This window comes from Mytilus edulis, chromosome 2 (assembly GCF_963676685.1).
Source record: "Mytilus edulis chromosome 2, xbMytEdul2.2, whole genome shotgun sequence".
Taxonomy (NCBI): Eukaryota; Metazoa; Mollusca; class Bivalvia; order Mytilida; family Mytilidae; genus Mytilus; species Mytilus edulis.
The window spans coordinates 83752632-83770851 of record NC_092345.1 but is presented as its reverse complement, the minus strand read 5'-3'; the positions used below and the strand labels follow the sequence as shown (position 1 = coordinate 83770851).

Sequence of the window (18220 nt, the reverse complement as noted above, 5' to 3'; positions counted from 1 at the left end):
GTTCTGTGGCCCATTCATTTAAAAGTCTAAAAAGAAAAGATAGTCCAGATTAAAATGTGAAACAAGAAGTCAGCAAGAATAACCTTCTTTCAAATTCTTTGACTGCACAAAATTATTTTTATACATATGAAGTACATATTTTAAACCTTTAGCATGAAATCAAACAGACCTATAAAAATCCAACTGCACACAGCTGTTAATTAGTATTAATATACATGTATTTATGTTTACAAAATGTATATTAGTTCTTATGACCATAGGGAACCAACTGTCAGTAGTTTTTGGAGGTCATCTCAATGGGTAACGAGTTGATACTTAATGTAAAATACAAATGTACATTGTATATTCTAATATTGCAAGCCCATGAATTATTAATTGTTTTAATTCTGACTTTTTGTAATTTACATATCTGTTTTAGTATATTATGTTTTTAAATTAAATATGAAAATTTGTGTTTAATCAGTGCATATGCATTTTAAAATTAGATTTGACAGCTCATGCTTCTTGAAAAATTAAGTTACCAGTATATTATTTGATTACGTCAAAACATTTATTTTCTTGCATAATTCATTATGCATGTTATATATGAATATTGTAGATGTTGATGTTTTATCCTCTCCCCCAAAATATTCATACACATGGGTACAGATGCGCATTAGTTTTTCCATAGGCCGTAATGGTAACATTTTCTTCTGTTGCTCAGTCCATATCGTTAACTTGGATATGTGTGATGGCTCGTTTCGAAGCTGAGACATTTTGACATATGTGGTTAAATTTTCGGGGTACGAAGTGAGATTACTTTTTCCGTAAATTAGCAAACCCCGAGTATCCTTTTGTGATGCGGCTCCTCATGGTAAATAATCCCATTTTTAACACAAAAAGTTCTTTGGAAATTTAATACTTTGAACACATTTAATAGCTCCATAGATTTTACACATTTATTCTGTGTTCCCCTACTTTCTAAATTAACTCAAATGGTTAAGCTCAGTCACTTGTTTATCATAGAAAAGTGTCAAATATCACTACACAGAGAATTTTTGTTTACACGTGACTTTTGAGTTCCTCATTTCAAGGCGCATTAGGGATCTTGTCCCACATGTACATAGATATAGGAAGATGTGGTATCAGTGCCAATGAGACAACTCTCCATCCAAATAACAATTTATAAAAGTAAACCATTATAGGTCAATGTACGGCCTTCAACACGGAGCCTTGGCTCACACCGAACAGCAAGCTATAAAGGGCCCCAAAAATTAGTAATGTAAAACCATTCAAATGGGAAAACCAAGGTCTAATCTATATAAAACAAAAAAATATATCATAATATGTACATGTGCAGTATTTAGACTTTGTAAATTGTCCCCCTTTAACCCCTTACATGTCTGTACCAATAGATTATCACATCAATGTTTAGGGCAATATTAAAATAATAATTAGTTGAATTCTGTATGTGACCTTTTCTAAATTTTCCTTATCTTCTTGTACTATGTACATGTATACTAACCATGTTATGGTTGGGTTGTGTCTAATAGTTATAGTGCTGTAACACAGACTTTATGGAGGGGCTTCTCAAGAAGGTTGAATATCTGGTTCACTCTATCTATCCTTTAATTTCACATTCCCTATAGCTAGCTACATGTATGCATGTGTTATGCTGAAATCAGACTGATCAAGCTTGGTGACTGCACATTCTGACCTTCTCACTTAAGCGAGCCCATGAGTCTTTGACTCATTGAAATCTGCCAGGATTCAGAATCAATCAACTGTTGGGCTCACCATGGCCAAAAAAGACTAGTCCCTGTAATTACCTTTAAAAATCCTTAGTGAGACCCCTTCATTAATCTGTCATTGAACTTCACTTTGATTGGTCCCTTAATTTTCTTTCTTTTTTTCATTTACAATGTCAAAAAAATAGTGACCTTTGAAGCGTGATAGAGGTACTTGTTCAACTGCTACATGTACTTGCAGATTCCAGGGGATAATAGGACTCTTTCTCGATTCTAAATTTTATTTCTAAATACCATTTAAATTTCTATTTTTTCAAGCCATGGCTTGAAGTTTGGTAATACATAACATTTCTCTGTTGATTCACCTGTAGCTGATAATTGACCAAATACTTGCAATTTATTGTGATCATGGTGTAATAAAACTATTAAAGGATTAACAGTATACCATTAAATTTATGTCATTGCAAATACATGTATATTGTATTGGCCATTGTTGAATGAATTGTTTACCATCTTAGTTTAACCTAACTATATATATAATTAATATTAATTAACAGCATGATACCTGTTATACATTAGTAATACAATGTATTAAACAGAGACTTTGAATTGGACAGTACATTGAATGCAATACAGTACTTTATAATGCCTTAGACATTAAGACTATTTAGAGACATGAGACAAGTTTTTATTTTTATGATTATTTCAGTTATGTTTTTGTATAACCTTCAAACAGATTCTTTGTCTTGTTCCTAGTCTGTTCTCAGGTTCTGGCCAACAATAAGTTACTACAAAAGTGGTAATTGATATGGGAATTTATGAGTTTCTTGTGGACTGAGTTTAGCTTTAAATGTAATGTAATTGATCTTACAGTTTTATAGTGTAATAGTGTATATTATATTTTCATACACTACACAGTAATACATGTACCATATAATGTAATGGTGATGTATGTACATCATCATGTATCTGTATTCTGTTCTTAGCAAGTACATGTTTAAATTATTGGAAAACAATATTGACCATAAACATGATAAAGACATATATTCATATTTTTTCTTTAATTTGAAATATATATGGAATGTGCGATTATAGATGTGATCAGTAATCAGTTGGTAAATTAGCTGGAGGGACATATTTTAACATATTACAAGGTCTATGATTATCATGAAAATCTGTCACCCGTAACATAAAAAGTTGTTATACATTGTAACTACTGCCATTGCTGAATGCACAACATGTATATCATTGTATTTGAGATTTTCCCCAAAATATTTTGTTTGATAGTTTGTTTCTTTATATGAAGATGAGTGTAGTTGTTTTTGTACATACAATTTTGTGTATATAGTAAGGGAATTTTGAAAGAAAGGACTCATGGGCTCGCCTTAAATAACCTTGTAAGATTCTATTACACCTACAATATGCAACTTGTCTAGAAATCAATATAAATGAAATAAAATATATAGTCATCCTAATATGATTTAGTTAATTTTATAAAGACAAGAAGACTTAAAAAATGAGCGAAAAAGCTTTGATGATACTTATATCAATTATGTCAGAACTGAGGACTCATATTTTTTGTTGACCGGACTCTGTTCTAACAAAAATGACAAGTCCAGGCTTATCTGACAAATTTTAATGAAATTCTATGATTCATTGATTGTATAAGTATATTAATTGATTTATAACATATCTGTCCTGTTGCACATATTATGCTGATGAAGAAAAAAAGACTGTCATTTGGTCTTTTGTGGAGAGTTGTCTCATTGGCAATTATACCACATCTTTTTCTTTATATTCAATGTAGGATATAAAGGTTGAAGTCATCTGTACCATTTTTTTTAATACCATTAAATATGAGGGCTACATGTCCAACATGTATGTTTGAGTAAATAGATATATTGCTATAAATCTGCCATTATAATTTCCACAAACTGATAAAACAGAAATTTTACTTAAAAAAAAAATTGACATTTTTCTTCCTTATCAACTATAAAGAAGCCAACACTGTAACATTTTGAGACGAGTGGCTAACTGTGCAGACTACATATAGGAACAAATTTGTGTATACATGTACATTTGTAAATATACCAATTTGAGTGGCACTGATTTTCAGCATTTTCCTTACAAATGACAAATATGTACATTTTGTATCTTCTTTCACAATAGTCTAGGATCCTTGCTACAGCTAGATATATCTCAGAAAAGCAAACCAATAATCGAATAATGTAAATTAGCACAAAGCTGTTAACAGATTATTATACAATTAGTTATGAATTAGAATGGTGAGTCACTATAGTATGTAAAATGTTTTATCATGTTTATAGACCTGAAAATTGTCACTTTATTTCAAATGAAATCATTAACAAAGGGGAAATTTCTCATCTTTCATAAATGACACACAAACATATTGATCAGTTTCATTATGTAGGAAAATAGAACTTTGAATAATTATATGCAAAAGAGAGTTCTCATAAAGAAGTAATGAAGGCAAGTTCAGGGACTCATCTTTTTGGCCATGGAGAATCCCAACAGGCTCCATGCCAAGTAAAGGTAGAGGTATGAACTGCCATCAAATTTTTACGATTTTTCCATAAAATTATTTGTGTGCTCAGTTTTGAAAATAATGAGTCCAGGCAGACTTTCAAGAGTCCAGGACACAGGAAATCATTTAGTGAGAACCGTAAACATTTTAAAATACAATATTGGAGTGCTTGCCTCAATAATAAAAGACTGTATTTAATTTCTTATATACAGGCTGAGAAATAATCATAAGTGGAGCTGTAACTTAATTTAAATGCCATACAAGTGCAGTAGTCTTTTTTAGTTTAAGTTTCAAAAGATAAGAACCGCTTCTTCCTGTATAAAATGAAATGATTTGTTAAATAGGTATAAATTAATACTTGACTCGGCTTTTTGTTATTAATTTTTGCTGCTACTTGAAATTCTTTGTTTTATTAATCACAAATACAAATGAAAGAATGACAGTGCCCTAAAGGGATAACCCAGGTCATAACCACACAAGTTGATGATTGTTATGTAATTTGTTCATCAGAAAATATTTTGGTGTGAATCATGATGATCTAAGATAATTTTGATGAATTGATTCAAATAAAATCAATATTTATCAGGGAATAGTTGTCTGTAATTTAATTGACTTCCTCCTTTTGGTAAATTGTTTAGTAGTTTTAGGCATAGTCATCAATGCTTTTCATCAATAATTAAAATTGTTCACTGATGGAATAGCAGAAAATGTTTCCACTTCAATGGGTTCATGCTACTGTCATGACTAAATATAGCTTAAGCGATATTTTATTCAGCTAATGAAAAATATGAATAATTTTCACCTTTTGTCCTTTAATTATTCTTGAGAATGGGACTGTTTTCTGTGATGGTAACGCTTTATAAAATTGAGAATGGTAATATGGAATCATTGGAATGTGTCAGAAAGACAACAACCCGATCGAATAGCAGAAAACAGCCAAAGGTCACCAATGGGTCTTCATCACAGCAAGAAAACCCTGCACCATAAAGCAAGCTTGATTGTATGAAAGTTGCTATATTTAGAGAAACCTGCAAATTCATTCAAACTATTTATATATTATCTCCTGCATATCTTTAACAATCAATTTTCATAATCACTTTGTAGAATAGAAATGCCCATGTAAGCCAATTACATATAAACATATGTATGTAAGAAATACATACACCCAGGTTATTCTTGAAAATGATATTTAAACAAAAGACAAGTTTTAGTTTTGTTTTTTAAAAGAAAAGAGACAAGCAACTAGAAATATCTTGCCTAGAGATACATGTCTTTGTTAAGATAAGTACATGTTTATTTTCTTCCTGTTATTGATATAATGACTTATAACATAATAAAGATATATAATATTCTATGTATATTCACACTATGGGGTCCAAATTCTTTTTAAATATTTAAAACATTGTGTTAAGTAAACTTTTCGCCCCTTGAGCTGTTGCAATAGATCAGATGCCAACTGTAAAGTAGAATTTTTTGAACTAGGTCCCAATAAATAAAAGATTGCTCATTATTATATTTTTAAAGCATATGATACAGAATAGTTCAAACAGGTCTCAATGTTCTTCAGAATCATAGGGAGAAGTGAATTCTCTTTTTAGCCATGGCGTTGTCAGTTTATTTTTCGAGTTTGAATGTCCCCTTGGAATCCTTTGCATCTCTTATAAAACAAAAAAACATCATAATCCTTCTGCTTGTTTGGATAGACATATATGATATAGATTAAACCCAATTTCCAAATTCTTCTATGACTGAATGGAGTTTTGGGTTATGTGTTAGTGAGACAGAAAGCATACTACCTTTTCTAAAACTAGTGGGTGATCTGCCTCTAACATTACTACTTTTTGTTAACTTTAATTAAAATCTAAATGTTTAATTTTGTTGACAACTAGATTATATATCTTAAACTTATTTGAAATTGATTTTGAGCATGTTAATTTCATCCAATTTATCTCAATACAACACTTGACCGTTGTGAGTGGACATAAATTCCTTGTCAAAGAAATTATTAAATTTCTATTTATTGAAATAGTATTTAAGCTGTTGAAGATAATAGTGGCGTCATCAAAAGATTCATTACTACAAAGTTTACTTTCATGTTGTTAAAACAGGTCAAATTGTTTGTTGTTTACCCCCTCATTGATAAGAAACCCTGGCATATTTACACTACAGATATTGTGACAATATACAGGATTTCCATCTCTTTTTTTCTCTCCTGATTAGTATATTAGTAGAAATTCAAAACAAGAGTTGCATGTATCCGATAGCCATTCAGTTTCTGACCAAACTGTTTGTAGATTATATCATACAATGTATATAATGTTAAACTATGATAAGAAATTGGTTAGTGCTTACATTATTTATATATCAAGATGACCTTGATAATTGTTACATATCACAGTTACCATGGGCCCTTTCTATTATTTAGAAAACTAGTTAAAAGTTTGGTACTGGTAATCATTTGCTTTGGGCTTCTGTCTTTAAGCTGCAGTTTTTATTTCAAGGAGAAGAAAGAGTTGGGAAATGGATTTTTGGAGTATTTGGGTACTAAATTATATCTGAAACAATGTAAATAAAAAAATTTGAGGGGCATTATGTTTTTCTGTCTGTGTGTCTGTTCGTTTGTCAGTCTGTTTGTCAGTTTGTTTGTCTGTCCCGCTTCAGATCTAAGTTTTTGGTCAAGGTAGTTTTTGATTTAGCTGAAGTCCAATCTACTTGAAACTTCAAAAATGGAAGGAAATAGAAGAATTAGGAGTTCCTGCTCCATTAGTGGCACTCTTGCAATATTGCTTATTGAATGAAAAGATATCTTGTTTTTTTATAATTTTATAAGTAAATAATTAAACTGCTGTATTGGTTTAAAATTACAGAAAGCTTGATTTTTGTTATACATGTATTGACAAAAATATGTATTAGAGATGCACTTCAATTTATTTGCTGCTTTATTTAATTTAAAAATCAAGTAATTAAGCCCATGTCTCTATTTCAATACTTGTTTAAAAAGGTTAACAGCAATAATACAAATATTAAATTGTTTTGTTCCTGTTGCCTATATAATATATATAGACTTGCATATATTTGTATAATGTCTTTCAAATACAATTTGTGCATTATGTTTACATTGTAAAAGGATATATATTTTTTCTAAATTATCATTATTTACATGTATGTACTTTCTTTGGTGCACAAAGTACACAAAAACACCAATATCAAGCTTGATTGATTTCAAAGGGCCTATAAGCTTAAGCTGAGAGTGCAGTAAAAATTAGTTGAAGGAGTAATTAAAATGAGTTATTATTTTATAAAAGATTTTAGGTCTATTTCCTAAATTTAATTCAAAACAACCCTACCAAGTCATTTTTAAAGGAGGTAAATTATCAAGTGAATGTTATACAAATTGTTCATTGATGATGTGGGTAGGCCTCTGGTGACAAATGGCCCTGATTACTAAGAAGGTTTTTTAACAAGTTTGTGATCAGCTTGACTGACTCAAGACTAGACACAGTTATGTAAAGTGAGGAGGGATTTTAATATCTTATCTGAATATTTTCTTTGTCATAGTTCTGGCTATAAAGAAAACAAATTATATATTGGATCTTTGAGGTTTAAATAAAAGTAAAAATAGGTTGCAGACATAAAAAGAATGATATACATTAAGAGTCAGAAATATTATAATATTGAATCATTTATTAATTCTTAGAATTTGTACAGGAAGGATTTTCAGCAGGATTTGATACACTGTACCTTTGTTTGATATTGTACCGTAGTCGTAAGATGTTAACTAGACTTTAGATTTCCCTTTTGGTCATAATAGCTCTCAAAGTTCCAGTGTATTTCTGATCATTTCTGTATCCCTGGCTTTTAAAAATGTTCAGGTTGAGCATTCCTGATGAAGGTACATGTAAATACAGAAAAGCCCTTCAAACTAAAAAAATATAATTCACTTACACTTTACAGTAGTTAAACTTTATATTATTGCATGTTTAATTGATTAGAGGCAGGTGCTACCTGATGAGCTTCCGGAGGTAATAGGTGCATGTTTGTTTTACTTATCATTATTTTTATAGGAATCAGATATACAAGTTGCAGGAGATTGTATACTGCTATGTGGTATAATCAGAGATAATATGCTTCTTCATGAATAAGGTTTTGAAAACCAGAGAAAAGCGAATAAGCTACATTTAACTTGACTTTCCTCCATGTTACAAAAAGACAACACATGCCAAAATATTAGCATAAATGTGTTTTGTGCCATTTGTTTGTGATTTGAATATAATGATCCACCATGCTATACTAACCATCAAGGAATTGTATATTTAAATATACAATTCCTTGTAACCATGTCATATTTCTGATGTCCCTGTACCAAGCTAGGAGCATTAAGTCTTGTGATTTTTTTATGTTTACTAAATGAAATAATTGTTTATGCATTTATGAAATATTATATACCCATACTTCTATTCCTGTTATAGCTCACTAGTACTGGTTCTTTTTCCTGAAAAATACTGAGGGTATATTAAAATAGTTGGTGGTCTAGTATACATCTGTCCCATCTTGTACAAACAGTTTCTTGATGGTAACTTAGTTTGCCCATGGTTGGAATTTTAACTGAATTGCATATAAATGAAAAACAATGAGATGTTGTATGATTGCCAATGACTTCTATCCACCTAGCCCACTTGGAGACCCTCTGTAGTACAAGCACTAAAGTATCACATATTATATGTATGCTTGAAATTAAATGATTTTTAAACACCCACATTTGATGAGTTGTAACAAGATTAAAACTATTATCATGTTTATAACTTTAATGACTGTAATTGTGCTATCTATATGTTCAACATGATTTGATGTTTAACAAATAAAACATGTGCCAATATTATAACCTAATCAAACATTACAATAAAGAAATATTGGCACAATTTGACTTAAATTTGTCATAAAACAAGTTGTTTTATTGGAGGGCCAATAAAGTCAGTAAATCTTTTATGTTTGTCTTCTTTAATAGGGTGATATAAGTAGGTGTTCTTCAATATAATGGAACTAAAAATAATATGGGAAATTCCTGAATTTGAAGAAATGTCATGGCATTACGTTACTAATACACTACAGTAGCAAAGACTTGATATTCTATTCATATGGCGGATCCAGAAATTGGGGGCCTGTTCCAGTCATGCCTTAGTGATTTCTTACATAATCAACCAAATTTTTTCTACAATAGGGAGGGGGTTGGTCAGGACCCCTGGGCCTTTAAATACACCTCTATTATATTGTCTTTTATTAAAACACATGTATTGTGATGAATTATTGGGAAAATACAGAAAGTTACCTGGTAAAAGAATGGCTACTGAGATGTTGATTTTTGATTATCAGATATCACCTCCTGTTAACATTGTTAAATACTATCATCTAAGAAAATCAAAGTAAGTGTGTAAATAACTTCAAAGAACCACATGCTACATACATAAGCTCAAATAACTGATCATAAATATTATAACAGGGATGAGGATTATCAATAAGATTTGTTGTGCAGTGTACCCTGATAATATGTGCCAACTTCTTTCATTCATAATGATGAAAACTTCCTCACAGTTCATTGTATATAAACATGTATTATACAATCAAATACCTTTAATCAGGAGATCCGATTATTATTGTTTTCACCAAAACTAGTGGTTAAATATTGGTGTGTAGAATTTTAATACTGTTGCTTAATATATACCGAACTTTAATTTTTGCATAATGCATTTCATTAGTTTAACACTCCTTAGCTGAGTTTTGTGCTTTTACTATTTGGTGAATTGACAAAACAATAGACCATCTTATTTGTTGTTAAGATGAGAAAAGAATGGACTTATTTACTTGGGGACAATTAAGAGCCTAATATATATTATATAAACACCTGACTATTGCCAAAGACTATTTTACCATCTAGAATCCTTTGGTTATTTTTGTCATGAGGTTGCTGCCTCATTGAGATGTAGCCCACATACATCTTCTATTAAATTCAACTCATATTCAAACTTAACTTTTTATACGACCGCAAAATTTGAAAATTTTTTCGTCGTATATTGCTATCACGTTGGCGTCTGCGTCGTCGTCGTCGTCCGTCGTCCGAATACTTTTAGTTTTCGCACTCTAACTTAAGTAAAAGTGAATGGAAATCTATGAAATTTTAACACAAGGTTTATGACCACAAAAGGAAGGTTGTTATTGATTTTGGGAGTTTTGGTCCCAACATTTTAGGAATTAGGGGCCAAAAAGGGCCCAAATAAGCATTTTCTTGGTTTTCGCACTTTAACTTTAGTTTAAGTTAATAGAAATCTATGAAATTTTGACACAAGGTTTATGACCACAAAAGAACGGTTGGGATTGATTTTGGGAGTTTTGGTTTCAACAGTTTAGGAATTAGGGGCCAAAAAAGGGCCCAAATAAGCATTATTCTTGGTTTTCGCACAATAACTTTAGTTTAAGTAAATAGAAATCAATGAAATTTAAACACAATGTTAATGACTACAAAAGGAAGGATGGTATTGATTTTGGGAGTTTAGGTCCCAACAGTTTAGGAATTAGGGGCCAAAAAAGGGCCCAAATAAGCATTTTTCTTGGTTTTCGCACCATAATGTTAGTATAAGTAAATAGAAATCTATGAAATTTAAACACAAGGTTTATGACCATAAAAGGAAGGTTGGTATTGATTTTGGGAGTTTTGGTCCCAACAGAATAAGGGGCCCAAAGGGTCCAAAATTAAACTTTGTTTGATTTCATCAAAATTGAATAATTGGGGTTCTTTGATATGCCGAATCTAACTGTCATGACTGTTTTTGTAGATTCTTAACTTTTGGTCCCGTTTTGAAATTGGTCTACATTAAGGTCCAAAGTGTCCAAAATTAAACTTAGTCTGATTTTAACAAAAATTGAAATCTTGGGGTTCTTTGATATGCTGAATCCAAAAATGTAATTAGATTTTTTATTATGGGCCCAGTTTTCAAGTTGGTCCAAATCAGGATCTAAAATTATTATATTAAGTATTGTGCAATAGCAAGTCTTTTCAATTGCACAGTATTGCGCAATGGCAAGAAATATCTAATTGCACAATATTGTGAAATAGCAAATTTTTTTTTAATTAGAGTTATCTTTCTTTGTCCAGAATAGTAAGCAAGAAATATCTAATTGCAAAATATTGTGCAATAGCAAGATTTTTTTTTAATTGGAGTTATCTTTCTTTGTCCAGAATCAACTTAAATCTTTGTTATATACAATATACAATGTATATTCACTTTTTACTACCAACTGATAAATTAAAATAATCTTTACCATTCAGTGATAACAAGCAGTTTTTTTACATCTTAATATTTTATGATGTATTTAAATGAGTAGTTATTGTTGCAAACTCCATTAGAAATTTTAATTGAGATTAGTTTTGGAATAAGGGAAAGGGGGATGTGATTAAAAAAATTGGGTTCAATTTTTCTCATTTGAAATTTCATAAATAAAAAAGAAAATTTCTTCAAACATTTTTTTGAGAGGATTAATATTCAACAGCATAGAGAATTGCTCTAAGAGAAAACAAAAATTTTAAGTTCATTAGAACACATTCATTCTGTGTCAGAAACCTATGCTGTGTCAACTATTTAATCACAATCCAAATTTAGAGCTGAATCCAGCTTGAATGTTGTGTCCATACTTGCCCCAACCGTTCAGGGTTCAACCTCTGCGGTCGTATAAAGCTACGCCCTGCGGAGCATCTGGTTTTCTTTTAATCTTTATTCATTTTAAACTTCTCCTTTAATGTTTAGTTATAATACATAATACATGTAGCAATATTTACATACATGAGTGAGGAACAAAGGTTGAGAAGTAATAGACCATGTATTAGGCTCATATCATACTGCAATAGACCATACATGAGTGAGAAACAAAGGTTGAGAAGTAATAGACCATGTATTATGCTCATATCATACTGCAATAGACCATACATGAGTGAGGAACAAAGGTTGAGAAGTAATAGACCATGTATTAGGCTCATATCATACTGCAATAGACCATACATGAGTGAGGAACAAAGGTTGAGAAGTAATAGACCATGTATTAGGCTCATATCATACTGGAGGGGGTATATACAGGACCTTTATCAGGACTCCAGGGTCAAGTGTTTTAAGCTCAGGATTTCGGGGTCTGGGAATTCTTTTTTCGAAATTTGGGATGTCAGGATTTGAATTTATTTAAGTTCGGGACCTCAAGATTTCGTGTTTTTAAGCCTGGGATTTCGGGATCAGGACCCCTCCTTCCCTCCCTCATACTGCAATAGACCAATTATCTGTAATTTTTAGTGCACACAATTACATAATGAAATTCAGAAATGATGATACAGGAGATTTAGTAATTTGATAGTTGTTGAAGCTTGGTATGTAATTTATTTTGGCACATAGGGATCACCATTACCTATATATTAGAGGGAAGTTACTGATTGTACTTGGTCTAAATTACTTAAAATGATCTTCAAACGAAATTATTGCACTATTATATGGTATAAGATAGATAGAAAATAGCTCATAAAAATAACATAATTTGTATATTGAATGCTAGAGGCCACACAAGGGTTTATCACGGGTGATTTAAATGACCAGGGATAATGATCTAGATAATTAAAACGAGCAGGTTTATGTGATAATTAAAATGTTTTATGTCATATTAAGAACTCTCTGAAAGTTTAAGTATCATATGGAAGAAAGAATTTCATTAAATAGGCTGTTTATAGGCTGAATATGGAAATAAAGATATTTGTCCAGTTTTAATGTGACCTTGAGGTACAGATTAGATCTTTTATGGTGTTTTGATGTACAATGTACTAGCTTAAAGATTTTCAACTAGAAAAAAAATTTGCATTTACATTGTAATCATTTAATTTTCTTGGATATTTAAAATTGCTTTAAAAGATGTTATTACAATTTTATTTGCATCAAAAGTACAAATATATTTAGAAGGGGAATATGTATGCAGTGTCAGATCAAGAAATTTTCGTACAAGGGGCCTGCTCCAGTCATATGCCTCAGTAATTCCCTATGTAATCAACCAATTCCCCCCTGCATGAAAACAAGCCATCACAGCTTCTTGGTCCTCTCATCAAGTTTCAAGAAAAATAATCAGATGAGTTATAATATATTTTATATTTTGTCATTGTATGTTCATTTGTTTCTTTTTTGGTTTTAGATGACACAATCCATAGTGTCTCAGTTGTCACCATATGTAAAACATATGTAAAACATATCTTTAACATATATCTATAATGCACAAGTAAATACACCTGTTTCAGTTCAGATTTATTGTGATGTTTTTGTTTTAGATGACTTTAATCATACTTAAAAGTAAAAAGTTGTGACACAAAGTTCATGCCCTGATCTTGTTTAGAATTTGTCATGTTAATATGTCTCCACCCTCAGTCATGCACATTGCTGATTCATCGTTCACCTGTACTTCATTCATAATTACACTCAGTTTTAGTTGCAGCTTGTTATGTTAAATGTTAAATTTTACTTCCTTTTGGAATTGTACAATTTACGTCCAAAAGTTTCCTTTCTCTAACTTAAGTAATTGCCTCAACCAAATGTTATGAAACCTGTTTAAAATGCTTATTACCACATAATATAGATCAAGTTCTAAATTAGGTATTGTCACTTTTACTGTCCCTTTATAAGCATAAAAATAGCATCATTTTTGTTTTTGATTTCTAACTTTAGTTTGCTTCAACCAAATGTTATGAAACTAATGAATAATGCTTATTACCACATATTACAGATCAAGTTTGAAATTTGGTGGCATAAGTTATACTGTTCATGAGTTATACCCCTTTATAAACAAAAAAAAATGTGTAATTTTTTCGTTTCTGTTCTCCCTTATTATTATATTATATTAATTTTACTTAATCTTTCATATATATTTATGCATTTATAATTTCAATAGCCATGGAGATTACAAGGTATTTTTTAGGTGAATAATTTTTTTTATAGGATTTAGTTTTTTTCTGTGTACCTGAGGTAACATATCTTCTTTTACAAGTATCTGATAATATTTCCTCCCTTCATCTCGGTGACCACTCTTTGCAGAACATACCTCGATGTATAGATGCATTAATGTTTACTAGTATTGTGTTTCTGTCCTGTATATCAGTATTCATGAATACAACAATCAATCAATCCTTTTATGTTGAATCTGTACCTTATAATTCATTTTACAATTTGTAACAAAATTCTCTTGATTGACAACTAGTAAATTTATATGAGCCTTAGATATTTATCAAACTTTGCTGACCTTTTGTCAAATAGAACCTGTGGAAACCACAAGACCCTAAGGATATGATATGTACCGGTAGTGTTTCTGTTAACTCACAGTTCAAAGTAAAATGTATGTAACAGCATTAATATGAGGTTGTAATTAAGACCACTACATTTAGTACAGGACTATTGGTAAGGTCATAGGTCATGATTCTATAGGTACTGTCCTTGTGTCTTTTATATGAGTGTTTTTAAGAGGGTATAATTGATTTTGACATTTTAACTTTCTTTACCTGAATAATTATGCAAGTTACATGTTTGAAAAAAAGCATCCACCTTGAAGTTTTATTTTAATCAACTCGGCAGTATCCTGCTGTTGTTATATAGATTTTTTTTTGTGAATACTTAAAAGAAGTCTTTCAACTTTAACTTATACAGACATGACAGATGCACACATTTGTTAAATTAACAAAAACAAGTTCTACTTTTTGGATGGATTTAAAAAAGGGTGAAATGCAATAACATCCTTTAAAAAAATAAAAAAATATATTATTGAAACGGAACCTGACTGTTGTTACCTGTGAGATGCACACCTATATTAGATGTTCAAGGACACTTCTTTTAAAGATCTGCTTGAAAGTCTCAGGAATGTATTTGAATGCAAACTCTTCCTGTACATGTGTATTTTTATCGGCATGTATTGATTTCTATAAAACTGCCAAATACAGATGTCTGTACTTATAAGGAAGTGACATTTATTGAATACCTTGTAATTACATTCTACACCAGAACACATAGATGGAAGGTTAAAGCAAAGATAGAATTCAATTATCTTCCTCCTTAATTTCTATACTGATCTTATTATAGGACATCTTAAGATAGTTCTTTGGGAGAATACATGTATAATACATGTATTATTCTTTGAATAATACTAGCACGTCACATGCATCAGTACTTATCTTGTAAAAAAAATTCATCTTAAATTAAACTAATATAATGAAACGAAGCCTTTGAATTTCATACAGTGTGCTTTAAATGTAAGAAAAAGGTAAACATGTAATAAAAACTTATAACCTTTTAAGAAGATACCTGCATGAGGTTGCATTTCAATTATATAATTATGAGTCAGACTGTTTAATACAGTGACTGAAAACTCCTTTAATTGACGCATGTTACATAGTTAATCAATGAATGGAAGGCAAAGGAAAGTAACAAGGGATGAGATGTGAGGTTGAGCTGGTTGAAGTGTGAAGTGATTAAATATATGTATTGGTCTGAATAAAACAAGGCTGTTACAATAATCACACATTTATAACATCTTGCAGAATTAGTACTATAGAGGGGAAGGAGTTACATAAACTTGTAAACTATATGCATTTAAGCAATAATGACTATAGTTACCAGTGAGGGAAATACTAAAAGCTTCCAAAAAATTGTACTGGAAAAATTTCAGTTTGAAGTATATTAATAAAAACATATTACATGTACTTCTTCTGTCATGTCAAAAATGATTTGAGATGGCAATTGTGTTCTTGCAGTCATGAAGAATGAAATTATTGTATACACAGAGGAAGTTTTTATCTAGCCTGTGATGTATTACCATCTGCAGGCATAAACTATTTATATAAAACTTTATATTTAGGAAGGTAGAAGATCTCAATGCTTCATACCTTGTATGCAGATACCTTATGTTACGAAGATTCTGTCTGACATATGTCCATTGTCCATTGTCCTTGACCTCATTTTCACGGTTAACTGACTGCTTGAAAAAAAAAAGTGATGTCATTTGAATTTCTCACTTATTAAGTGAAATAGAACAACTAGGTTGGGTACATGGGTATCTTGCATCATCTTCATGTCCATTGGAACATAGGTATCTTGTAACATCCCCATGTCTGTTAGACAGGGTTCACCTGACCTTGACCTCATATAAATCTGTAATCAAGGTTAAAGTTATTTGATTAGATTCATTTCTCAGATGCTATAACATGTATAAGCAGTAGGTAAATTGTATGTGGTGTATGGAATTATTGTAAGAGGTACATTTCAGTCTGGCAAGTATCAACCTACCTTGACCTTATTTTCATGGTTCATTCGTCAATGTCAATGTTAAGTTTCTGTGCTTTGATCTGTATTTCATATATCATAAGCAAAAGGTCATGCAACTATACTTGCCATTTAATACTTGGTATATGGAATAATTGTAACTTGTACATGTCTGTGTGGCAGGATTTATCTGACCTTGACCTTAATTTTTAAGGACCTTAAAATATGTTAAGTTTATGTGATACTTGTAGTAAAACCTTTATCCTTAAGACTTAAACATAAAATTGATGGTCAGTAATTAAACAGGCGAGAACATTTCAGCATGTGCACTACTGTATTTTTGTATGGAAATTCTATGTTTTGCTCTTTTGAAGCTGGAAAAGTTATTTTTGTATGCTGCATTTTGTTTGAATAATTTGAAATAAAAAATCCCTTTTTTTTCAGAGGAAAATTTGCTGTAGTGAGAAAATTAGTACATATAGAAACAAAACAAACAGTTGCTGCAAAGTACATTAAGAAACGTCGACGTGGAAAAACATGTCGAGAGGAAATACTACGGGAAGTTGTGATGTTAGAAAATGCCATATCACATCCAAGACTGGTACAGTTACTGGAGGTGTTTGAAACATCGACAGAACTTATTTTAATTACAGAATAGTAAGTGTCGGAAGGAAGTTGTAATTAATTACATAAAACAGGATGGGAGTTCAAAATGTTATTATTAAAAAGATATTTTGTATGTACCATATATACTACTTTGATATACAATTGAATTTGAAACCAGATTGCAAAGGCCAAAAATAAGGAAATTATTATCTAGGGGTGGATCAAAGTTGAAAGAATTTATCTTTTGATAAAGTACATGTATACTACAATTTTATCAAGGAAACCACATGTGACAGTTTATGAGACAACATAAAAGAATTCACAGCTGTTGTAACTTTTATGCATTAAATTTCTTCACTGAGTCATCTTAATCAGTTATACAATGTATTATTTAAAATTACCATGTTAAGCAGTAAACAGGTTTTTTCTGGGATAGGGAAATAAAATTGAAAAGTTTTATTGTCATGACTTATTTTTATATGAATTTTGATTATAAATGGTAAATATACAGGAAAATATTCAGTACAACCAAATTTATACGTTGACACAAAAAATTTTGAAGAATTTATAAAGAAATCTTAGAGGGATAAAATTCATTGACCTTTAATTGTATTACAAGGTGATTAAAACAATTAGCAATGTCATATACATGAAAACGACATCAAAGCATTAGCAATGTCATATACATCAATACATGGACATCAAAACATTTTGAATAATTGAAAACAATTGAGATGGAAGTTATATGAAATAAAATAAAGGATGTTTATACATTGCTGACATGTAAGGAATAAATATGGTTAATATAATCATAAACTAAGCAAATTCTTCATTTTACTTTTTCTATAAGGTTATGGATTCAACACAATAAGATCATTAAATATTGCTTTATACCCCCTCCTCTAACTATATATATACATAAATATCTTGCAACTTTCTTTTAACTTGGTGATCCATATGACCTCTGAACTTTATGAAACATAAGAAACAAGGAAGAATGTTTTTAGCACTTTTATCATAATTCC

The 18220-nt window shown here is 30.6% G+C and overlaps 1 protein-coding gene across 2 annotated transcripts in view; it reads left to right on the top strand.

Moving 5' to 3' along the window:
* The window catches only part of LOC139510328 (serine/threonine-protein kinase 17B-like), a 30166-nt gene that overhangs the window by 934 nt on the left and 11012 nt on the right, over positions 1-18220 (top strand). For both annotated transcript variants that reach the window (XM_071296846.1, XM_071296847.1), the window contains exon 2: positions 17034-17246. In XM_071296846.1, coding sequence (XP_071152947.1) covers positions 17034-17246 — 213 coding nt within the window. The remainder of the gene's footprint in view (positions 1-17033; positions 17247-18220) is intronic.